Genomic DNA, 26,151 nt, shown 5'->3' on the forward strand with positions numbered 1-26,151 from the left:
GGAGCAGGTGAACCTAAGAGGCCTTAAACCTTTTCTGTCTTAACTAAATTCCGCTTGTATGATGCAACCATTTCCCACTAACCTTCTCCTGGATACTCCCCTTCAAATGTCTTTGCTTTTGTTTTAGCTTTGGAGCCACATTATGTGATTTATGGCCTTATTTTGTAATCAATATAATCTGTTTTATTTAATCCACTTGTTAGTATACTTACTATTTTAATTGTTTACTGATGGTTTCAGTGGTACTCAAGCAAACCAAGCAAACAAAACCCTCCCCCATCCCCCAATCCCCGGTTATAGAACCTCAGCTCTAGGAGATTCCTAACCTCTAGAGTCTGGTTTCTTTTTTCTCAGGATAATTCATGAGCAATTCTTTCCTGGTAACCTGGCATTTAAATGTCCATCTGTGTTCATCTGGAGCACAGTATTCACATAAAGATTGGTAGTGCAGAGAGAAATTACTGTTTTGGTCCTTTGGTTTCTTCCCCCAGCAGCCCTTAGAACAGCCAACTGTTTTTGAGGTTATCCTTGAGTTTTATTTGTCTTACTACTTTTAGTAATTGACTGTAGCAAGTCATTAGCACCCACTCCCTGCCAAGTCCAGTTCTATATGTGGAAGAGAGACAGTGGTTCCTAAATTTGACCACAGTACAATCACCCAATCACCTGAAGACATTAAAAAAGTACGGACACTGGTGTCTCACTTCCAGAGATGTGATTTCATTGGGCTCAGGTGTGCCCTTGGCATTGATGCTTAAAGTCTGTTTTTATAGTACTCATTGTTCTAAAGTTTTTTTTTCTCATACATATTGCACCGAGGAATTAGTATTGGTAGTATTACCAGTAGTCCAAGGAGTCCATGGTGTTTTAGGCTCACGGGACTTAATTTAAATTCTTGCCACTAGGACTTTAGCTACATGTGGTTTTGAATTTTTGCACGTGTGAGAAAATGTTTTTCTTGCCGTACTTTTTTTGTTTTTTCACCATCTCCTGAACAGCAGTGGATGAGTGATGCTGGGTAGATAGTGCCTGCGTTTCAGAAATGGCCTTTTTGTTCTTCTGGGAGTTTTTGGTGACTTGAAGTTTTCTATCTGGCATCTTTTTTTTTTTTTTTTTTTCTTGTACTATTTAAGTTAAGGTTATAGTTTAGGTTGTAATCTGAGTACCATACACCAATGTAATAGTCAGTGTTTGTAGACTTTTCTGAGAACATACAGTGGTCCTCCTTATCCGTGGTTTTGCTTTCAGTGGTTCATTTACCTGTAGTGAACCGTGCTCCAGAAGTAGATGATCCTCCTCCTGATGCATCATCAGAAGGTCATTAGTAGTGTAATGCTATGTCACAGTGTGTACGCCATTCATCTTATTTGATCTCATCGTGTAGGCATTTTTATCATGTTACATTATCACAAGAAGAGAGATGAGTACAATATAGGTATTTTTTTTAAAGTTTATTTATTTTAAGAGGGAGCACACGCAGGCGAGGGACAGAGAGCGAGAATCCCAAGCAGGCTGCATGCCGCGAGCCCAGTGCCCAAAGTGGGGCTCAGACCCACAAACCGCGAGATCATGACCTGAGCCAAAATCAAGAGTCAGCCACTCAACCGACTGAGCCACCCAAATGCCCCCACTATAGGTATTTTTGAGAGAGAGCCCACGTTCACATAACTTTTATTACAGCGTATTGTTATAGTTCTATTTTATTATTGTTGTATTGTCTATTGTATTATTATTGTTTATTGTTATCATCGCTTACCGTGCCTAATTAATAGGTTACACCTTAGCACGGATAGGTATATACAGGAAAAAAATATATATGGGGTCTGGTACTATCCATCATTTCAGGCACACACTGGGGGGCTTGGAAGAAATTCCCTGTGGATAAGGGAGGACTGTAATACTCTGCAGGGGTCAGGAGTTAGGGATGAAGAGAACTGAGGGTTGAAAGAAGAGGCAGAAGACCCCTCTTCAGGATCCTTACTCTTATTTAGAGGGGAACTTAGGGGACACGCCTGGGTGGCTCAGTCGGTTAAGCATCCAACTCTTGATTTTGGCTCCGGCCATGATCTCATGGTTCATGAATTGGAGCTTTGAGTTGGGCTCTGTGCTGGGCCTGGAGCCTCCTTCTGCCCCTCTCCCCCTTGTTCGTTCTCATTTTCTCTCTCTCTCTCTCTTTCAAAAAAAAAAAATTTAAAAGGGAACACAAAACTATAGGTTTTTGTTTTTAATTTTTTTTTTAATGTTTATTTATTTTTGAGACAGAGAGAGACAGAGCATGAAGAGGGGAGGAGCAGAGAGAGAGGGAGACACAGAATCTGAAACAGGCTCCAGGCTCTGAGCTGTCAGCACAGAGCCCGATGTGGGGCTTGAACTCACCGACCGAGAGATCATGACCTGAGCCAAAGTTGGACGCTTAACCGACTAAGCCACCCAGGCGCCCCGGTTTTTGTTTTTAAAGAGCTGGCAGACTCTGTAGGTATTAGCCCAACCCCTGTTCTTTGTTGTAACTTGTCCATAGCCTCACTTGGAACCTTGTGACATCATTTGCAATTAGTGGGGCTTTCTTGGGTGTCACACAGGAGAGTTTTGGGATTTATATTTCTTTTTTGGATTTACATTTCTAAAGAATTTTGTCTATCACAAAAGTAGCGATACAGTCTGACTAGGTTGAGGTGGTTAACCAGGTAAACGTAGAAACTTGTGGCACTTTCTCCTTTGCCTGGAGGTGAAAGGAGAAGGGGGGTGGAGGGTGAAATGTGCAGCAGGTGCAACTTACAGCTGAATGCGGTTGCAGATATTCTAGCTGTACGTGTAATGTGCTAAAGTAGAAAAAGCCTTATTGAGAACCACTGTGGGAATAGGGACCTAGGTTAATCGTATAGAACTGTTTGCATTGGGACAGTGTGCCTCCTCATTTGGCCTCGTGTTTATTTGTTAGCAGCCTGAGGAGAGTTTAAAAGCCTGTTGATTTTAACTGTGGAGAACTGGTTTTCATTATCAAGCTCTTTTTTTGAGCGTTTTAGACTTGAATGTGATTGTGGTCAGATGTCCTTCAGAAGATGAATTTGTCATTCATTTATCTTTCAGGCCTTATCTTTTATGGAAGTGATAGACATCTTTTGATTAACAGTACATGGCAGGTTTTAAAGCCCTCTTATATAGCTAAGATTAGTTCCTGGTGATAGGTAGCTTTTTTGAGATTTTGATTTACAGTTGGAATTAAATAGTTGATTGTTTCCTTGATGTAAAGGTGAGTTGATGTAGTAAAAGGTAGCCATGGTTATTTTGAGTGAACAGAAATAAAACTTACCAAATAGATGTTTTATTTAATGTGTATGTTTCCAATCTTAACCTGTCTATAAATCAGTGTAGCTCATTATTTTATTACTATATGTAAAGATATTTTGGATCACAGAAATTCGTATCTCATTCTAGAAAGCTTACTAAAAAATATCAAGCGACTTGATACAAAATGGTGAATGCTGGGTTAGCTGTCAGGCTCCCTCAGGGCTGGGATCACGTCTTGTACATTTTCATAAGTCTGGGATTGGCTTTATAACATGGGTTCAGTAGATTCTGCAAGAGTGGGGCAGGAAGGAAGAATATATGTTAAATTATTATCTTTATCTGTTACCTCGTAATTTAATAATTAGAGTTTAATTTTTTTGAGAAACTTATTTCTTAACCGTTTGAATATATATTTAAACTTTGTGAAAGACTGGCTTGTTTTAAATTTCAGCTGCTGCTTTTTTTATCACCTATGAATATGTGAAATGGTTTTTACATACTGATTCGTCTTCATATTTGATGCCCGTGAAGCATATGTTGGCTGCCTCTGCTGGAGAAGTGGTAAGTAACAAGTTATGCATATAAAATACTTAAGGAATGCAAACCGTGCTTATATCTTTGATACAGATAATACTTCATTTCATTTTTAAAAGACAGTTCATTTTTAAGTTATGAAAGTCATAAACTCCAATAAATGTAAATGGATTAAACACGATAGTTAAAACATAGAGTCTAGGTTGGAGGAAAGAAAAATCCAGTGATGTGCTGTTTTCAAAAGACATGCCTAAAATGTAATTGCACAAAGAATAAAATTAAAGAGATGGAAGAAGATATCCATGGAAATTGTGGTGGCTTTGTGTTGTGTCAACATAAATGAGCTGGAACTCCATTTCTTAGAACTCCCTTTCCAGGATGGGTCCAGGTTAGGCTGGCTATGAGAGAAACTTGTACAAGAGTCATAAGGTGGACGTGAAGCAACAGTTGTGTCGGTGCTCAGAAGGTTGGTGTTAGAGTCAGGCATTGTTGCAGTGTATGAACCTCCTCTCTGGTCTCCAGCCTCTCCAGTTCCTACTGGATCTTCTCTGTCAGCTTCTCTAGATTCTGAGTCAAATGTGTTGTCTGTGCGGTGAAGGATGCCAGCTTATACTGCAGGTAACCTGTATCATGAAGGTTGATGAGAAACCAGTGTGGCGGTTTATCCTTGCTCTTCCCCATTTCACACCATTTCATCCACCCCATTGCCTGCTCTCTGATTTCTTTCCTAACGCTGGATGTGGAAGCAACAATTCTATGTAACCTGCTTAATCAACTCCCATAAATACTGTTCACACCTTTAATAACTCTTTATTCTTTTTTTTTTTTTAAGTTTATTTATTTTGAGAGAGTGAGAGTGCAAGCTGGGGAGGGGCAGAGAGAGAGGGAAAGAGAGAATCTGAAGCGAGTTTTGTGCTATTGGCACAGAGCCCAACATGGGGCTTGATCCCACTAACTGTGAGATCATGACCTGACCCCAAATCAAGAGTTGAATACTTAACTGACTAAGCCACCTAGGCACCCCAATAACTCTTCATTTTTATGATTTATAGTGGTTCTACTTCTCTGATCAACTCTGATACAGAAATACAAACTGAAAAAGAGCTGATAGAATAATGTCAATGTCAGGCAAAAAAGACTGAAAGTAAAAAAACAAAGAGACCGTTGTACAGTGATACAGTGAACAGTTATCTTGGGAGATGTAATAAACCTGGACCTGGCGTAAGTAATACAGTCTCAAAGTAAAGCAGAGATGGGCAGAATTATAAGGAGAAATGAATAGAACCGTAATCTTTTTTTTTTTTTTAATTTTTTTTTTTCAACATTTATTTATTTTTGGGACAGAGAGAAACAGAGCATGAACGGGGGAGGGGCAGAGAGAGAGGGAGACACAGAATCGGAAACAGGCTCCAGGCTCCGAGCCATCAGCCCAGAGCCTGACGCGGGGCTCGAACTCACGGACCGCGAGATCGTGACCTGCCTGAAGTCGGACGCTTAACCGACTGCGCCACCCAGGCGCCCCATGAACCGTAATCTTTAAAAATTTAATTTAACTTTTTTTTTCATAAGTGTACTCTCTAATCCCCATCACCTCTTTCATTCATTCCCCCTACCCATCAGACATATAATCTTTGTTGGAGATACTAACTTCTATTTGTAAAAGTCTTAAGACTAGGCAGACATGAACGTTTATTGAGACCGTAGAAGATTTAAAAATGAAAATGGCAAGATTGGGCTAATGGATATATATTGAGCTCTGCAACCGAGACTTAAAGATGATTCAGGTCTTTTTTTTTTTTTTTTAATTTTTTTAATGTTTTTTATTTCTGAGAGAGAGGGAGAGACAGAGCATGAGCAGGGAAGGGGCAGAGAGATAGGGAGGCACAGAATCCGAAGCAGGCTTCAGGCTCTGAGCTGTCAGCACAGAGCCTGACGTGGGGCTCGAACCCATGAACCGTGAGTTCGTGACCAGAGCCGAAATCAGATGCCCAACCTATTGAGCCACCCAGGCGCCCCTATTCAGGTTTTTTTTTTTTTTAAGCATACTTGAAACGCTAATAAAAATGTATGACCCAGTAGTACAACAATGCAAATTTCAACGAGTAGTAAAGAGGCAATGTCATACAGATCATTTGGTATCTGATGGAGTAAAATTGGAAAGCAGTGACAAGATAGGCAGTCCATCTCTACCATGTGTTTTAAACAATTATTTGTCTCTTGTAAATAATTCATTACCAAAGTGAAATCATGATGTAGGTGATAAACTATTTGTAATTAAAAAATAATACAGATATTTTTTCCACCCAAACTAACACAGAGAAAGTTAAAATACCAATAAAAGTTCCCCACTGCCCTCACCCACTCAGCTTTCTTCTAACCCCTCCTACTCAGTACTAACAGACATCCTGTAATAAAATATTTTCGTGTATCCATCCAGAAGTTGTCTGTTCTTTACTGTTGTTATTTTCAAATTACATGGTCTGGTGTTTACGCAGTCTTACTAAACCCAGAACCTTGTTATGGGCAGGGCACATTAACAAGAATGGACGACAAAGTGAAGAGAAGGGTCTTAGTATATAAGCCTGTTATCATTTCATCCATTTATATGATTTTTCTGTTTAGAAAAGTAGTGGTATATGTTTACATGAGGAAATTTGAAAAGTGAATCAGGCTTCATAAGATTTACATTAAATATGTGATACATTGTGGTTTTGTATTCTATGCAGTATTTTTTTTTTTTTTTAGAAAAGTTGGATGAGAATCTATAAACTATTTTGTAATCTAATTTTTTACTTGAAAATACAGCAAATGGGGAAAGCAGAGATCATGATAGAAAAGTAAAAGTACAGATTAACTTTAAGAAGACAATTAAAAATAACAGATTTATTGTAATGTAATTTACAACCTATATAACTCATTTGGAGGTATAATCAAAGGTTTTTTTTTTTTTTTAGTATGTTCAGAGTTGTGCAACCATCACCATGGGCAATTTTAGGACATTGTCATCTCTTCAGAAAGAAAGATCATACCTGTTAGCAGTTACTCCTCGTTCCCTCAACCTTCCCACCACGAATCTACTTTTTGTCTTTATAGATTTTCCTATGCTGGACATTTCGTATAAATGGAAGCCTCAACATGTGGTCTTTTATGACTGGCTTCTTTGGCTTAGCATGATATTTTCAAGGTTTTATCCATGTTGTAGCATTGTCAGGGCTTCATTCCTTTAATTGCCAAGTAATATTCCATGTGGCTTGAATATTTGCGTTATTTTATGGACATTTAGGTTGTTTGCACTTTGGGGCTGTTATGCTAATGTTCCTTTCATGAACATTTTTGTGCAAGTCTTTTTGTTGATGTATGTGTTCATTTCTCTTGGATGTACACGTAGGAGTGGAATTATTGGTCAAAGTGGCTGTGCAATTTTACATTCCCAGTAGCAGTGCATAAGGGTTCTAGTTTCTGCATATTCTTACCACGACTTGATATCTGTCTTATAAATTATAGTCCACAAATAGATGTTTGGTGGCATCTTACTGTGATTTTGATTTATATTTCTCTGATAACTAATGATTTTGAGCATCTTTTCAAGTACTTAGGAGTTATTTGCTTATCTTCTTTGGAGACATATCTATTCAGATCCTTTGTTCTTTAATTGGGTTGTCTTGTTACTGAGTTGTGGAAATTCTTTATATATTCTAGATACAAGTCCATTATGAGGCCTATGATTTGTAAAATTTTTTACCATATTGTGCTTCGTCTTTCCATTTTCTTAGTAACTTGCCATTTTCTTCACTTTGAAGCATAAATTTAAAAATTTTTATTTTACCTGTTTTATTTTACTTAATGCTTATGGTTTGGTGTTACATCTTTGAAACCATTGCCTGATTTGAGATCATGAAGATTTATACCTGTGCTTTCTTTCCAGAATTTTAGTTTTAACTCTTACTTTTAGGTCTTTGATCCATTTTGAGTAATTTTGTATCTGCTGTGAGGTAGTCAAACTTGAGAATTTTGCATGTGGATATCCAGTTGACCCAGCCCCATTTGTTAAAAGACTATTCTCCATCCATTAAAGGGCTTTGGCACCCTTGTTAAAACCTAATAGATTGTAAATGTGAGGGTTTGTAGATTCTCAGTTCTGTTCTGTTGATCTCTGTATCTGTCCTTGTGCTGGTATCACACAGACTTGATTAAGTGTAACTTTGTGGTAAGTTTTGAAATCAGTAACTACAAGTCCTCCAACTTAGTTCTTCTCTGTCAAGATTGATTTGCCTATTCTGTGTCTCTTGCATCTTCACATGAAGTTCAGAATCAGCTGCTCAACTTTGGAAAAAAGGCAACTTAGATTTTGATAGGGGTTGCACCGACTCTGCAAATCAATTTGGAGACTGTTGCTATCTTAAAAATATTAAACTTTGTGATCTATAAATATGTGATGTCTTTCCATTTATTTAGGTCTTATTTTCTTTCAACAGTGTCTTATAGTTTCAGAGTATAAGTTTTGCACCTGTCTCGGTAATTTATTCTTTTAAAAAAAATTTTTTTTTGTTTTATTTATTTTGGAGGGAGGGGGAGAGAGAGAGAGAGAGAGAGAAAGGAGAGAGAGAACAAGTGGGGGAGGAGCAGAGAGAGAGGGAGACACAAAATCTGAAGCAGGCTCCAGGCTCTGAGCTATCAGCACAGAGCCTGACCTGGGGCTCGAACTCGTGAACCACAAGATTGTGACCTGAGCCGGAGTTGGATGCTTAACTGACTGAGCCACCCAGGCACCCTGTTTTTTCTTAAGTAATTTATTACTTTTGATGCTATTCTAAGTGGAAATTTTTAAAAATTTCATTTTTAGTTCATTGCTAATTATAGAAATACATTCATTTTCATATATTGATCTTGTATTGTGCAACTTTATGGAACTCAATCAGTTCTAAAGTGGTTTAGTGGATCCCTTAGGATTTTCTGTACATAAAATCTGTACACTCTATTTGTATGTGCAAATAGGGGTTCTATGTCTTTCTTTTCTATTTCATTTTCTTGCCTTAATTGACCTGGCTTGAAGCTTTAGTACAGTGTAGAATAGGAGTGACAAGAGTGGACATCCTTAACTTTTTTCTGAACTCAGGAAGAAAGTTAGTGTGCCACTATTAACTATGATGTTAACTGTGAGGTTTTCATAAGTGTTCTTGATCAAGTTGAAGAAGTTGCCTTCTATTCCTAGTTTGTTGGATGAAGGTTTTTTAATTTTTGAAGGGCTAAATTTTGTCCTTGATTCTGTTCATCCATTGAGATAATCGTAAGGTTTTTGTTTTTTATTTTGCTGATATGGTATATTACATTAACTGGTTTTCAGACATTTTCAGATCAGTCTTGCATTACTGGGATAAACCTCATTTGATCATGGTATATAATACTTTTTATTTAGTGCTAGGTTTGTTTACTAGTATTTTGTTGAGGACTCTGTTCATAAGAGATACAAGTCTGTAGTTAACTTTTTTTGTGCCTTTCTGGTTTTGGTATCAAGATAAAACTGGTCTCATAGAACGAGTTGGGAAGTATTAGGACAATTTAAAAGAAAGTTATTTTTAAGGGAATGTAGTCAAATTAATTACATCATTGTAGTTGATGAAAACATACCAGATTATATCTGGGAAATCCAAGAGAAAAGGAATTATGGGGGTGATAGTCTATTTTATAGAAAAGCAAGTGTCACTCTGTGTGATAATTTGAATTGTTGAGGTTATGATATTTGATAGGGACAAAGATGACCTTTGGTCTTCTTTGGTATTTTTGCATCTTAAAAATTTATTTTGTATATCTGGGATATATGAAACTATACTTTTCCATTTCTATAAAAATGAATTTCTTTAAAAAACATTTATTTTAGTATAGTTAACATACAGTGTCATATTAGTTTCAGGTATACAGTATAGTGATTCAACAATTGTATATATTACTCTGTGCTCATCATCCATGTCACCTATCCCACCCCCCCCCCCCCCACCCAGCTGCCCTCTGGTAACCGTCCATGTGTACTCTTTAGTTAGGAGTCTGTTTTTTGGTTTGTCTCTCTGTGGTTTTTGTTTGTTTGCTTATTTTTTTTTTTTTAACTTTGTTCATGTCTGTTGTTTCTTAAATTCTACATGTGAATAAAATCGTATGGTACTTGTCTTTCTCTGACTGGCTTAATTCACTTAGCATTACAGTCTTTAAGTCCATCCAGGTTGTTGCAAATGGCAAGATCTCACATCAACGAATTTCTTGATGTGAGAAATCTGTTGTATGGTTCCTTGAAGAGAATGTTGAAATTAGCCTAAGAAACACTAAATTCACTAAAGTTGATTTTATAAAACTTGCTTTGATATTGTTTTAAAAATGATTTTGCAGGGCCCAGGTCCCAAGTTAACTCTGGAATTTTTTAAAAGAAAAATTGCCTTTATCATTTACCGAAGTTAGAAAAGTGATGAGACTAGCAGTGTATTATTTTCTCAGTAGGAAGCAACACAAAGTAGTAACTCCTTTATGAGCTGCAGACCCCTTTAGGGCTCTAATGAAACCTGTGAACGTCTCTCCAGGAAATGAACATGAGGACATTTTGCATAGAATTTCTGGGCATTTTTGTTCCCTCTGCTCTTACCCAAAGTAAGAATTCCAGTGCTTGAATTGTACTGGAAAATTAGTTTAAACTGCAATTTAAAACCAATTTATACTTCATTTAAAAACAAAAAAAATTTAAGCTGTTACCCAAGGTTCAGATTGTTTTTTGTGATTATGTTCTGGCTTTAGAACCTCTTTACATACAGTAATTTTTGAGTATATATACTAAAGAATAACAAGTTGTGTGTGAGAGTTTTATTGTCTCAGGTTGTGAGAGTTTGTTCTTATGACAGCCCTTGCCTCACATTATTTTAGAATTGTGTATTGCTTTAACCTTAAATATTCTCATAAACTCAGTATTTGGTTTATATTTTATATTTTATAGTATGTTGTTGAGAACAAGCAGCAAAAAGAACTTGGCCAAACAGGGATCTCTTGCCTGAAAGCTAATTTGCCATGTTGAAGGACAGGTTTTCTTCAATTTAAGAATTTTCTGTCTCTTAAACTTAGCTGGAATATGTAAAGTAATACGTAATTACGGCAAATGATAGTTGCTAGATTGATCATGTTAATGGCATATCTTTTCATATCTAAAAAATACTTCATATTTTAATACACTCTGTAACTGACATTTAAAAAATATTGGAGCCTTTGTTGTTGTATTCCATGTGAACTCTTGCACGTGGGAGGTGGTATAGGTGGATGTTAGTTAGGAAGCAAGTGTCCATAACACAGGAGATAAACAATTCTGGGACAGTCATACCTTTGTTGTGTCTCTTAGGATTTCCATGGTCCCATAAGTGTCAGGTGTCTTTTTATATTTCTTGTGATGCTTGGAGAACTTTGGAAGGAGAATTGATCAGTAGTGGGTATAGAGGTTGACCTCACAGGTGAAACATAGCTTGATGTTGACCTTTGATTGATTTTAAATTTGGTTACAGTTTCATATGTTGAAGAGATTTTTAGGGTTTGTGGAAATGCTGGTTTTGACACTCCAGATATCTTGGCACTTTCTTTCTTTTCTTTTCTTTTCTTTTAAAGTTTGCGTACATATTTTTATTGCAAACATTGATGAAAGAGTGAACATCACAAGATTTTTAAGCATAAAAATTAATATGTAGGAAAATGGACCAACTTCAAGGAGACAAAGCAATAATGTTAAATTTGTTACAGTTATGGAAATCTTGTTCATGTATTTTTTTTTTAATTTTTTTTTAGCTAGGACTTTTTTATTTTATTTTTAATTAATTTCTAAATTTACATCCAAGTTAGCATATAGTGCAACACTGATTTCAGGGGTAGGTTCCTTAATGCCTCTTACCCATTTAGCACATCACCCCTCCCACAACCCTCCAGTAACCCTCTGTTTGTTCTCCATATTTAATAGTCTCTTATGTGTTGTCCCTCTCCCTGTTTTTATATTATTTTTGCTTCCCTTCCCTTATGTTCATCTGTTTTGTATCTTAAATTCCTCATATGGGTGAAGTCATATGATACTCGTCTTTCTCTGACTAATTTCACTTAGCATAATACCCTCTAGTTCTGTCCACATAGTTGCACATGGTAAGATTTCATTCTTTTTGATTGCTGGGTAGTATTCCATTGTATCCATCTTTATCCATTCATCTGTCGTGGACATTTGGGCTCTTTCCACACTTTGGCTTTTATCGATACCGCTGCTATAAACATTGGGGTGCATGTGCCCCTTTGAAACAGCACATCTGTATCCCTTTGATAAATACTTAGTAGTACAATTGTAGGGTAGTTCTATCTTTAATTTGTTGAGGAACCTCCATACTGTTCTCCAGAGTGGCTGCACCACTTTGCATTCCCACCAGCAATGCAAAAGAGGGCCGTCCTCTTTCTCCACATCCTCACCATTTGTTGTTGCCTGAGTTGTTAATGTTTGCCATTCTGACAGGTGTGAGATGGTATCCCATTGTGGTTTTGATTTGTATTTCCCTGATGATGAGTGATGTTGAGCATCTTTTCATGTGTCTGTTGGCCCTCTGGATGTCTTCTTTGGAGAAGTGTCTATTCATGTCTTTTGCCCATTTCTTCACTGGATTATTTTGTTTTGGGTGTTGAGTTTGATAAGTTCTTTATAGATTTTGGATACTAACCCTTTATCTGATATGTCTTTTGCAAATATCTTGTCCCATTCTGTCGGTTGCCTTTTAGTTTTGCTGATTGTTTCCTTTTTGATTGTGATGAGGTCCCTATAGTTCATTTTTGCTTTTGTTTCCCTTGCCTCTGGAGACATGTTGAATAAGAAGTTGCTGTGACTGAGGTCAAAGAGGTTTTTTGCCTGCTTTCTTCTTTAGGATTTTGATGCCTTCCTGTCTTACGTGTAGGTCTTCCATCTGTTTTGAGTTTCTTTTGTGTATGGTGAAAGAAAGTGGCCTAGGTTCATTTTTCTGCATGTGGCTGTCCAGTTTTCCCAGCACCATTTGCTGAAGAGACTGTCTTTAGTCCATTGAATATTCTTTCCTGCTTTGTCAAAGATTAGTTGGCCATGCGTTTGTGGGTCCATTTCTGGGTTTTCTATTCTGTTCCATTGATCTGAGTGTCTGTTTTTGTGCCACTACCATTCTGTCTTGATGATTACAGCTTTGTAATACATCTTGAAGTCCGGGATTGTGATGCCTCCAGCTTTGGTTTTCTTTTTCAGGATTGCTTTGGCTATTCGGGGTCTTTTCTGGTTCCATAGAAATTTGAGGATTGTTTGTTCCAGCTCTGTGAAGAATGCTGGTGTTATTTTGATAGAGATTGCTATCTTGGCACTTTATTAAACCAGCTTTCCAAAGCCATTCAATATCCATTTTCTCAATAAATGCCTGAGAAATGTATATACCGCCTTTTTATTTTAGTAACTTATATCAGTTTCATAGAGCATAAACTTTTGGTTTCAGATTCATACAGCTGTAGTTTCCAAAAGTGACAGAAAGAAAGGGGTGAATGTAGGAGAAGCAAATTTTCATTCGTAAGGTAAAAAGAAATGGAAAACAAAAACATTTATAGCTGTCATTGGTCAGAAAGGAATAGAGATCTAGAGAAAATAAGAAATAGTTTGGTGATTTTCTGTAACGTTTATTTTGATAGAAGATTGTTAGGTTGCAGACAGATTCCTTAGAAACAATAACGTATTTTGTTGGTATCCAGTGTGTCCACAATTACTTTATCGTAGCAACTATAAGTGTATGAAAGAGACAGAAGCATGCTGCCATAATAATTGTTCCCTGCAGCTGCGCCTTGATTAAAACTTAATGACGAATCAATAGAACCATAACTACCACCTTCTACCTTATGTTTGTAATTTGGAATACAGTAAAATCGATCAAATAAGATTTAATATGTAACAACAGTTAGAGTCTTGTTTGTGCCACTTTTATTAGGAAGGTGGCTGTACCAAATCTCTAAATCCCTACCTCAATTATTTTACAGCTCAGCTTTCATCAGACACAGAAGAAGTCCTGTGAGAAGTAGAATCTGTAATTAGATCAGAAGGGTTGGGCAGGTTTACTTTAATACAACAGATGCTGTAACGTTACAGTAATAGTGGTTTGTTTTTAGTGTTTAAGATTTAACTTTTCCTGGGTCTTATTCTACTTTTGGCTTAGATTCATGTTGTTTTCAGAAACGAAAGATCCTTGAAATTTCTTTGTAGCCTAAGGCTGTCACTCTGAATTTAATGTATGCATGGGTGACGTGTGGATGTCCTTATACATGTAGGTGCTGGTTGATTATCCTTTTGGTCCCATTCTAATTTGGAATTGAGAAAGCTAGGAAATAAATTTTATCATATTTTGTAGTTGCTTTTCTGAGAACCTCTAACAGTAATTCTCCAGGCGTAGTCCAAAGAGCACCTAGACTCCGTTGCCCGGGCAGCTGGTTACAGATGAAGATTTTTGGACATGGCACCAGGAGCCCTGCTTTTTAAACACAATTCCTGGGTGGTTCTGGTGCTCAGTGCTATTTAAACACCACTGATTTAGAGTTATCAAAAATTTAAGGGGCACCTTGGCGGCTCAGTCAGTTGACTGTCTGACTTCAGCTCAGGGCATGATCTTTAGGTTGGTGAGTTTGAGCCCTGCGTCAGACTCGCTGCTGTCAGTCTGTCGGCACAGAGCTCACTTGAGATCCTCTGTCCCCTTCTCTCTGTCGTTCCCCTGCTTGCACTTTCTGAAAAATAAATATTAAAAAAATTTAAATGTCTCTCCCACTACTCAATTTTTATACTGTATTGGTTCAGCAGTCCCATCCTTACGAATATGTCAGTGGGTGCTGAACACGAGGAGTGCCACATGCTGACCAGAAGTGCCATCCCTTTCGTCTGCCTCAGAATTGCAAATTTGCAGACCCACTGAGGGATCTCGTTTAGTGACAACTGACTGGTTCTGAGGGTGGCAGCTTACTTGGACACGTTGATTCAGATTTGGAAGATAGAGTGAGGTTTGCAGCTACATCTGACATTTTCTTCAAGGCCTGTGCCATCCCAGACCCTTGAAAACGAAGACAGTTTATGCTGTTGTGTAGCTCATCTACCACACCTTTGTTGTGCTGTCGTCCATTCGGGGCTTATGGGTTAGCAGCATATGGATTAGGCGAGTTGTTAGCACATCCTCTTTCTTCGGCTTCCCCACTGAATTGGCTCCTTGGAGGATTCACAGGCCTTGAAGCAGTCTAGCGTCTGTCAGGAGCAAAGCACAGCGCGCGTGTTGGTCACCATTGTGTTTTCCCTGGGGGAGATTTAAGCCATTTTTGATGGTGTTGTGAGTAGCTTTTAAAATGTCTGTTTAGGGACACCTGGCAGGCTCACTTGGTAGAGCTTGCGACTCTTGATCTTGGGGTTGTGAGTTCGAACCACTTCGCAGGTAGGGATTATTTGAAAAAAATCTATTTAGTGTTTTTCGTGGTCTTTACTGGCCTTTTTTCTTTTTCTTTTACAGAAGAACCACTGAACAAGATGATAAGATAATAGAAGGAGGTTGACAACTTTAGAAACGTGTTTTATCTTTTGAAATAATCCTAATAGATTTTGAAATACCCATAAATTCTTGGAGAGTCATTTTGGTTTGCAGTTGTAGTATTATTTTGCCAGACCTGTGTGTGGTTGTGTGACCGAGCCATGGAGACAGGATGAGCAGGAAGGAAGATGACTGCGCCCGAAGTGAAGTGTGGTTATTAACTCAGGCAGCAGCTCCGCGAGGCTGCGGACGGAACTGGTTGTGTCTATAAAGGTGGAGGCGGCACGCATGTACAGGTGTTGCTTGGAGATTTGTTGGACAATTAGAAGCTGAAACTGGACTGTCACATGCTTCGCTACTCTCAAACAAGGGCTTCTGTTTTTGATGCTTTCAAGCACCCGCATCATGGGGATGTGCTAAGGCAGCCTTTTACCCTATTCTGTTTATTAGGTAGTGTTTCTGGGAACCTTTTTTTTTTTCTTATTTTGAATGTTTGTTTTTGAGAGAGAGTGAGGGTGAGTGCCTGCGCTCACGTATGAGTGGAGGAGGGGCAGAGAGAGAGAGAGAGAGAGAATCCCAAGCAGGCTGTGCGTGTGGAGCCTGATGTGGGGCTTGAGCCCACAAACTGTGAGGTCATGACCAGAGCCTAAATCAAGAGTCAGATGCTGAACCAACTGAGCCACCCAGGTGCCCCTAAAAATTTTACATTTTTAAGTAATCTCTATGCCCAGCGTGGGGTTCACACTCAGGACCCCACAATCAGGAGTCACATGTTCTACCAACTGAGCCAGTCAGGTATCCCTGGGAACCTTTTTTCACTTTAGGGCCTTAAGCACATTAGGAACAGACTTTTTTTCTTTTTTCTTTTTTCTTTTTTTCATTTAAGAGAGAGAGAGAGGCATGCACAAGCAGGGGGAGGGGCAGAAGGAGAGAGAATCCCAAGCAGGCTCCACAGTGAGTAGAGCCCTGATCTAGGGGCTCCATCCCGTGACTCTGGGATCATGACCTGAGCCAAGAGCAAAGAGTCAGGTGCTCAACCCACTGAGCCACCCAGGCACCCCGAGGAACCCAGACTTATTAATAGTTTCCCAAGAATCCTAAAGTATAAGAATTAAACAAAAAATTATCTCAAGAATGTAGAAATAACTTGCTTTCCACCGTCATCCTTTAAACCCTGTCCTTTTCGTGTCCGTTCCTCACTTGGACGTCTTTGATTCCTGGTACGTAGGCTGCTTTCCTCCAGCTCCTCCATTTACCCTGCAGGTGCAGATTTAGATGGAAAGTCCTTACTAGGTTCTAGGCGTTGGGGATAAAACGGCAAGATAATACACTGCCTTGGAAAGGCTTGCCATCTGAGGTGGAGATGGACGTTTAAGGTGTAAGTACACTAAAGGGTTACAGGTATTTTAAGTAACGTGAGTACAAGATACACTGAGAGCCTGATAAGAAAAGGAATGGTGTTGTCTCGATGGTGTTGATTCAGGAAAGGCCTGATAGAACAGCTAACCCTTGAGCCACATTTTAGGGTATGATTGTTAGGTGGGAGGGTGTCAGCACGGGTATTGAGTTTGTGCAAAGTCCTTATTAGACATTTTCAAGTTCTAGATGGAGCATAGGCATGACTGGGCCATCATGAAATGAAGCAGGGCAGGGGGTGCTGGAGGGCTTTGCCGGCTGGGGGAAGGACTTTGGCTGTTACCTTTTGAACGGCTGCGTAGGAGGGCACCATTGGTGGGGATTTTAGGAACCTGCCCTCGTAGCTGTGTGGGGGTGGATGTGGTGTTTGAACGGAACACAGGAGACTACTCCAGAACCCCCCAGAGAGAGAGAGATGAGCAGAGCCTCAACTAAGGCAGAGGCATGGGGTCCACAGGGAGAAGGTGAATTTGAGTGATAAGAGAATTGGCCTAAGGATGGTAATTCTTTCATTTTTAAAAAAAGTTTATTCATTTTGAGAGAGACGGAGACAGCATGAGTTGGGGAGGGACAGAGAGACAGGGGGAGAGAGAGAATCCCAAGCAGGCTCTGTGCTGCTAGCACAGAGCCAGATGCAGGACTTGAACTGACAAAACTGTGAAATCGTAACCTGAGTCAAAACCATGAATTGGACACTTAACCGACTGAGTCACCCAGGCACCCCAAGATGGTCGTTCTTTCAAAAACACTTCCAACAGCATTCCTCCAATGCATATCGCTTCATGGATACCTTTGTTAGTATGGGGTGGGGGTGGGGGTGAGGGGGTGCATAAGCTTAAACTGTGCAGTGGAGTCTTCTGAGCTAAGTCAGCAAGCACGTCCTGTTTCGCAGTTGTCCCAGCCATCTGAGCCTGAGTGAATGTGCAGAAGGGCCAGGGAGACCCTCTGGGCTTGGCACGACCGATGTCTGCTGATGACCCCACTTTGAGTACGAGCATGGATGTGCAGAGAGGTTTTTCAGGGAGGCTTTTTGTAAAGGACCAGTTTGCCCCACCACCCCTCCAATTTCTTGATGATTTCCTCCTTTAACACATTTCAGATTATTTTCTGTTTTATGGATTTGCTTGTCTCTCCCTAGTGTAGTATGCAGCATTAATTCAGACCATATTGATTCTTGATCTAGGACAGTGCGTTTCATTGACTATCTTGTTTACTTACTGGACAAGAGGGAAGGGAAGCTCTGTGTTGGCTTTTTATTTAAGAGCACTATCAGGTTTTGGAACACAGTTAAGTTCAATTTTATAGAAACAGTGAACAAGATTTTCATGTAAGATGATGAAGTTGAAATCATTTCAAGCCACGGGAATATTTGGTCAGTTAGTGCCACTACATTTTAAATGGAAAAGCCAAACACTTGTCTCCCCAAGGACCAAACTACTGATTAGCCACTTCTCTGTAAGATGTCAGTGATAAACCTTTACTTTCTCACATGCTCTTTGGTTAAGATTAGGGTTCTTACCAGCATAATGAATTAAATCCCACTGTCATAGAATTGCTCTAATTTGTAATTGTATACTTTTCAATATTTGAATGCCTATTCTCTAACACTGTGATTGATGCTAAAAAACATAGAGTAACACATTTTTATCCCTGTCCTTGAGGAGTGTATGAATAATAAATTGGATAAATTTATTAAGTAGCTGGAGAATATATTGACTGCCTCTGTAAGGAGACAGTATAAGGGTCATACCTGTCCAGTAACATAGATCAGGCTTGGAACTCTGACTTGTTACGCACCCTGTTTGCTATGTGTGTCCGTAGGCCATATACCTAACTTCACTGAGCTGCTTATTTTCCTCATCTTGAAAAACAGGGTTAATGCTACCCAACTCACAGTTCTTGTAAGAATTAAGTAGGGGCGCCTGGGTGGCTCAGTCGGTTAAACGTCCGACTTCAGCCAGGTCACGATCTCGCGGTCCGTGAGTTCGAGCCCCGCGTCGGGCTCTGTGCTGACAGCTCAGAGCCTGGAGCCTGCTTCGGATTCTGTGTCTCCCTCTCTCTCTGACCCTCTCCTGCTCGTGCTCTGTCTCTCTCTGTCTCAAAAATAAATAAAAACATTTAAAAAATTTTTTAAAAAGAATTAAGTAGTACATCACTTAAAAAGTGCTCAGCCTAGCATCTGATCTGTAAAGTCCAATTTTCCAGTGCATGTCACACAAAGTGCTTTATGTAGCACATTTTCAGAATTACATATTTTTTGGAGAAAATCATCTCAGAAGAAGACATTGAAATTGACAGAGTTTCAGTGACTTGTTCAAGGTTCCACAGCTGCTGTGGACAGTTAAAACACCATTGGAGAATGAATAGTTAAGACGAACATTTCTCTGTGTAGTTTTTACTTTTGATGTAATATTTTTAAAATGGCAGAAGTGGTGCAAAAGTGGAGATGAGAGGTGTATTATTTGGGTAATATTATGAACTCTGGTTGCTGTGGGTTTCTTAAAATAAGAAAAGGTTGGAGTTCTAAAATGTGCTGTTGGTTACAGTGGTAGGCAGAATAATGGCCCTTTAAAGATTTCCTAGTCGCTAAAACCTGTGACTATGTTACCTAACATGGCAAAAGGGGCTTTGCAGATAAGGTAAAGTTAAGGATCTCGAGGACAAGATTTTCTGGGATTATCTAGGTGAGCCCAAGGTCCTCCTAAGTGGAACGCAGGAGTGTCAAAGGTTTTATGATGCTGTGCTCCGTCTTGAAGAGAGAAGGGACCACAAACCACAGAATGCAGTGGGCTATAAAAACAAGGAACTAGGTGCTCCTTTAGAAACTCCAGAAGGAATACCAACTGGCTGACAATTTGATTTGAACTCAGTAAGACTTAGTTTGGAATTCTGACCTCCAGAATTCTGAGAGATTAATTTGCGTTATTTTAAGCCACTGAGTATGTGGTACTTTGTTAGAGCAGCCATAAGAAAGTGATACAGTTACCTTGACATTACAGTCTCCTCCACTTTCAGATTTTCTATGAGTTGGTATGTATGCATCTGTCCACAGGGCTTTGTCACCTCCTGGGAATTCATGGCTCCTTTCTGTTACAGAAAGGAACAAAAGTGAAAAAGCCATTTACAACTTAAGTCTTATGTAACATTCTGTGAACAGCCTTTAGAAACAAAGCCTACACAATGATATAATTTTTGTTGGGAGGACTATTAAGTTTCTGTTGGAGTCTGGATTATCAAGAACAGTAATTTTGTCAGGCAGGAGAAGACTAATATCTACAAAAATTAAATATTTTCTTCTAATGACTTTTGGCTGTTTATGTAGGTGGAAGGAGTCTAATAAGTAAGAAAGGTATGACAAACTTGTGTCCCCATATCAGTGGATAAAATTTAAATCCCAAGGATGATAAATTAGGAGTTAGAAATTGCTGCTAGGATGGTTTTATCAATAGCTGTGATTCCATTTGTAACCAGAAGATGGCAGAATTGACACACAGATGAACTTACAGTTAACAGGTTTTTGATTTTAAACGATGGTTCAGAAAGATATGTTAGATTTGGAAACGTGTGTTCCAGAAAGAATTTTGAGAATTACACAAAGAATGTGTAATAAAATACAAGTAAGTAACTTGCACATTGCAAAATTTTTCAGTGTCATAAGGTTTTTCTCCCTCTTACTAATTTGCCACACTGGAGTTTACTCTGCAAAGTCCAAAGCAGCCCTTGCTCTGAATATGATTAAACTTTGGCTGTATTCAGTTTATTTAGGTTTCTGTTGAACTGACAAAGATTTACCTGTCTAAACATGAAGAATCAGCCGAACTAAACTTTGAAACTTTAAGTTCATTAGATGCGTGTTGATATATCTTTGATGGGAAATAATTCTGGAGACAGTAATCAAAAGATGTGGGTTTCATCCTAACTTCCTAAGCCAGGTAGTGCTCTGACCTTCAATAGCTTCTGTCTCAGGCTGGTATGTATTTAACGTGCTGACAATTGGCTTCTAATATCAGAGGCACATTTATGGGTCATTGATGAAGTTTCCTTTAGAAAAATGAAAATCAGGTAAATGATCGTGAGCTGTGTTAAAACAATTGGGGAAATGATGTAATGTTAATGGAAGGTACTTTCGGTGGTGCCCAGTGGCCTCAAAGAGCATTTCAAGAGTGACAGGACAGAGGTGAGGCCATAACAGGCTGGCAGCGAGGCGTGGAGGTGTGGGACGTGGCCGTGGCAGTGAAAGGACCAGAGGTTCCTCTTCTCTGCCTTCACTCAGTTTACCAGGTGGGAGGTTGAAGTTGGCAGTAGTTTTTTCCCTTTCACACACTTAGTCTTAGAACTTGTAGTGTTTGTGTCTTGGTGTTTAATAAATACTAAAAGGAGACATTTCAGTTTCCATTACAAAAATAAATTAAAAAAAAACATATCAGGGTACATTGTTTTTTTTAATGTTAAAGAAAAATCTTGGTAGCAGCTTTATTATTATTATCAATTTTTAATCTAAACTTTATCTTATTTTTGACATGTTTAATTCTCATGAAGCCAGTATTGTATTTTAATGTGGCTTAAAGATGGGGACGTATATTATCTTTATGTTTTATTTTTATTAGTTTTATTTTTTGGTAGACCCTCAACATATAAGACGCTCTTGGATATAATGAAAATGCCACCATTTCTGTGTCATGGATTCATACCGAACCCCAGATTTATGAGGAAGGAATTCTCTAGAGAACGGATTTACCAAGAGACCACGGATGACATTATCTTGATCCCCCTTCATGGAATCACAATACTGTAACGTGTTTTTGTTCTTGTGCAGTGAAATACTCTGTTGTAGCTCAGATTCAAATCTAAGAAAGATCAGAGTTAATAGAAAACCAAATCGAAGGCATTGGAGTTACTGGAGGAAATAGAGGCGTTCCTTCGTGGCCTCTCTCTCATGCCAGAATTGCCACGCCACGGAAGTCAAGGAGCCTTGCTGGGCGCTTTGTACCTCTTCCGTTAGTGAGATTGTTTTTCATCTAAGGACCTTTTCAAAGTTTTTGTTTTGCTTCTGTATTTTTAAGAAATAAAAACATAATGTAAGAACATGAAGGGTTATGAAGCATGAAGTTCCATAAATATTTATGCCAAGTCGCAAAAGTAGACCATTCCTATTTTCTTGACATATTGAGGTCATATTTCACTCTTGACCTCTTGAATTGAAAAATACAAGGAGTTAGTGAACCTTTTTCTTTCTTTTCTCTTTCCTTATTTATTTATTTTCATTTCTTTAATGAGTTTTAGAGGCTGGGGGCTATCCTTTTAGGTTCATGTAAGTTTCAGCGGACTTTGTTTTCTGTCCTGGCTTATAAGTATGGATTTAAAAGTTTGCACACTTATGAAGAGTAACACGATTTATACCCAATTTTAGGCCGTAGTGATTAGCAGATATTTAATCTGTTTTTTGTGTGTGTCCTTATCTGTAAAAATTGGTATTTGTCAACGTTAATAATAAGTAGGGTTGCATTGAAAAGCACATTAAAAAAATTTGTTTTTAATGTTTGTTTATTTTTGAGAGAGACAGAGCGTGAGCAGGGGAGGGCAGAGAGAGGGAGACACAGAATCCGAAGCAGGCTCCAGGCTGTGAGCCGTCAGCACAGAGCCCGACGCAGGGCTTGAACTCACGGACCGCGAGATCATGACCTGAGCTGAAGTCGGATGCCTAACCGACTGAGCCATCCAGGTGCCCCAAAAAAGCACATTTTAAATTGGCCCTTTCATTTTATTTTCTCCCTCATTTAAAATCTTTGGTCCATAACATATTTGTTTTCTTTGATATTATGTTAATGAAACTTACCAAGTAATAATACCTGTTCATGATAGAGAATTTAGACATGCGGGTAGGCAGAAAAGGAGAAACGTTCCTTGTAATCCCACTTTGTTTTTTCAAGTCTTTAATATAGGTAATCTAATGTTAAGTACAAAGAAAAAAAATATCTTAAAAATTCTGGAGTATTGGTTGTTGACCTGTCAGATGTGATTACGGTCTGTTTAGGACCTGTGTCAACTTGAATGCTGGAGCAGGACCCAAGAGTACCTGGAGTTTCTCCTCCGTTGTTGCATGGTGGTGTGGTGATAGGGTCTAGGGTGCTGGGGTTGGGAGCTAGTTGAGGCTGGGGTGGGGAGTGGGACAGATGAGTAGGTGTAGCCAGCTGCTGATCAGTCTTGCTTCTGTTGATGTATGCATTATTTACAGTAGAGCAAAAGCCCTTTTGGTTCATTCTTTCAGCCTGTTTGAAATGACTGGCATGTGAACACTAGGTGATGCTGTTCTAGGTGCTGGGGGTTCAGAATAAGTCAGTGTGTTTCTTGCCATTGAGGGACTTCTAGACAGATGGGTCTGGAACAAGATGGCAGGAGGTGTGAGGATATCTATAAGCACAAGGGAGATAAGTTTCTGGGCTGACAAAACAGTGCATGTCCATTAAGGGTCTGAGGCTTTTAGGTTGAAAAAATGCCTTTGGACATGTTGCAGTGACCCTTTATATTATTCCTTTTTGACTGTATTTTTTTGATTATGAAAATAATTTCAATTTTCATAGCAGTTACTTCTTTTTTAAGATGTAATTAATTAAATTATATATTTTAGGTTGCCTGTCTGATTCGTGTTCCTTCGGAAGTGGTTAAACAGAGGGCACAGGTGTCTTCCTCTTCAAGAACATTTCAGATTTTCTCTAACGTCTTATATCAAGAGGTGAGATATGTTTTTAAACTCTTTCTTTATTGAGAAAGATTTTATTAAAAAAATTTTGTTTTAATGTTTCTTTTTGAGGGAGACAGAGACAGAGTGTGAGCAGGGGAGGAGCAGAGAGAGGGAGACACAGAATCTGAAGCTGTCTTCAGGCTCAGAGCTGTCAGCACAGAGCCTGACACGGGGCTCGAACTCATGAACCGCGAGATCGTGACCTGAGCTGAAGTTGGATGCCAACTGACTGAGCCACCCAGGTGCCCCGAGAGAGATTTTATAATAGCTAATATGAACACTGTGGTTCTCATCCCAGGGGCCTTAGAAGAGACTATGAAGATAAATTTAATGCTCAATCATAGCAGCTTTTTATGCCAAGATTATCTTTGCTTTTTTATTTGTTTTCAAATTTTAATTTTAATATTTTTTCTCCAAATTTCTAAACAGCACGTACTGAGTGCCCCCACTGTGTACATGTCCTACATTGTCATTGTCCTGTAGGAGCTTCAGAATCAGACATGGAATAAATCATAAAAATGTGAAGTGAATAAAGATACCATGTTAGAATGTTACCATAGAATTTGGGGACCCATGGAAGAGGAGTACAGTAATGGGCATAGTGACCAGCATCATTATGTTTATATTAAAATTAATTCCGGGGGCGCCTGGGTGGCTCAGTCAGTTAAGTGTTCACCTTTGGCTCAGGTCATGATCTTATGGTTCATGAATTCGAGCCCCACATTGGGCTGTTCACCTGCTTCGGATCCTGTCTCTGTCTCTCTCTGTCCCTCCCCCAAGCGCATGCTCTCTCTCTCAAAAAGAAATAAATGTTAAAAAAAATTAATTTCTTTTTTACTTGTTAATGTTCCACTGTGGATCAAAGGTCATTCTTGCTGGCCAAGTCGCTAGGGACCATCAAGCTGCTTTTCTTTGTATTTTTTTGCAGAAGGCCCCTCCTCCCGTGTTTTAAAAACAGTATTCAGTCACATGGAAATTTCAATGGGTCTGGGTTTTAGAAAAGTTACTCTTAATAGTTTTTTTGTCACTTAGGTGAGGAAATAACTGAGTATTTGACCAGAGGATCATGAGATCAATCCAGTAAAGAGACCCTATTGTGAATCATGTGGACAGTTGAATAAATCAAGGCTTGTCCAGAGATACTTATCACCTTGGAGGATTATTAATGAATTTCTGATATCTTCTGTTTGAAACTATGAAATATAATTCTGTTTTTATAGGAAAGGATGGTTGGCGTTTTGTGTGCATTTGAATTTGGGAATACATACTGAAATCATTCAAGTATTGTTTTCAGGAGCAGAAATTCTGAAAGTGACTGAAGTAGTCAGTTTGATTATTTTAGACATGTTCCCATTTTAAAGAGAGCTGACCCGAGCTTTATATATTTTAGGCCAGTTTATAACCTTTAACCTCTTATAGAGTGTGGTCATTGTGCAAGCTTTAAAACTCAGACTTCAGCAACTCTGCTTTACTCAGAGTATCATTCAGATCTCTGTGCTGTTCTAACTTACTGAACTCTCGGCCTTTTGTTTGTTTCAGGGCATCCGAGGATTGTATCGAGGCTACACAAGCACAGTTTTAAGAGAGGTAACTCACTTAATTCCCAGTACTGAAGTGCAAAAGAATGATGTGCTTTGTTCAGCAAATTCACTCAGAGAAACTGGTTGAAAAAATTAAAAAGGGATACTTTGATCACCTTTGAAACACCGTTTAGTCTTATCCTGGTTCTTATAGCTGACGAATGGGCCAAATAGGTTCGTTAAAAGAGCAATCCCACTGGTCAGAATGGCACCCACGCTTTGGCTTCATTGGTGCTAGGTTGGTTAAATGTCCGTTTTGGCTGAAATCGTAAGAAGCAACCACTGAGGTTAAGATACCAAGTTAATTACCAGAAGACACAGTTAATGAGAAATTGGTAATGAAAGCAACGTGCTAAGAGACAAGTGTCTCAAAAGTCTGTATCATGCGGTGCGCTGTTGTCTTCCCGATGGCCATCGCAAGGTACGGTGAGCCCTGGACCCCTGGCCCTGCAGGTGGCTGGCCGTGCAGTGTGCCCCCAGGCAGCCACTTTGCCTTCTGAGACTTCTGACTCGAAAATTCTGGGATTCAGTATTTTTCTTCTTCTTTTGGTTGAAAAAGCAAAGTGATTTCGGTATATTGCTTGTAGGAAGTATGTTTCTAATTTTTGCCTCACATAGGGGACAATATTTTGAAGTTCAAAGGGTGATTTACATAAGATTTAAGACCAGTCTTTGGTTTGGGACGTAATCATAATTTTCTTTCTTCCTTTTTTTTTTTTCTTTTTAAGAGTTTAATTCCTAGGATTTTTTTCAGCTGTATTGAGATATTGTTGACAGGTACAATTGTAAGGTATTTAAAGTGTACGTTGTGATGATTTGGTCTATATATCCCTTGTGAAAGGGGTTGGGACATAATTTTCTATTAACACAGGAGAATCTGCATGCATACCTGTGCGCTCTCTCCTTTTTTCTATTTGAAGTTCCTTGGTCAGTAACATGTTTGCATTTACAAAAATGTTTTTAATTTAAATAAATGTTGTCATTAATTAGCAAAACTTTGAAATGATTTGAAATCTCTAATTTTATTTCCAGGTAG

The 26,151-nt window shown here is 38.8% G+C and overlaps 1 protein-coding gene across 11 annotated transcripts in view; it reads left to right on the plus strand.

Annotated features, from left to right (window-relative positions):
- SLC25A26 (solute carrier family 25 member 26) overlaps positions 1 to 26,151 on the plus strand; it is a 138,287-nt gene that overhangs the window by 15,624 nt on the left and 96,512 nt on the right. For 9 of the 11 annotated variants that reach the window (XM_045051840.1, XM_045051832.1, XM_045051835.1 and 6 more), the window contains 3 exons: positions 3,740 to 3,849; positions 23,422 to 23,526; positions 25,075 to 25,122. In XM_045051840.1, coding sequence (XP_044907775.1) covers positions 3,808 to 3,849; positions 23,422 to 23,526; positions 25,075 to 25,122 — 195 coding nt within the window. In that variant the 5' untranslated portion in view covers positions 3,740 to 3,807. The remainder of the gene's footprint in view (positions 1 to 3,739; positions 3,850 to 23,421; positions 23,527 to 25,074; positions 25,123 to 26,151) is intronic. The other 2 variants (XM_045051838.1, XM_045051837.1) reach the window with 2 other exon arrangements.

Source organism: Felis catus, chromosome A2, assembly GCF_018350175.1.
Source record: "Felis catus isolate Fca126 chromosome A2, F.catus_Fca126_mat1.0, whole genome shotgun sequence".
Classification (NCBI taxonomy): Eukaryota; Metazoa; Chordata; class Mammalia; order Carnivora; family Felidae; genus Felis; species Felis catus.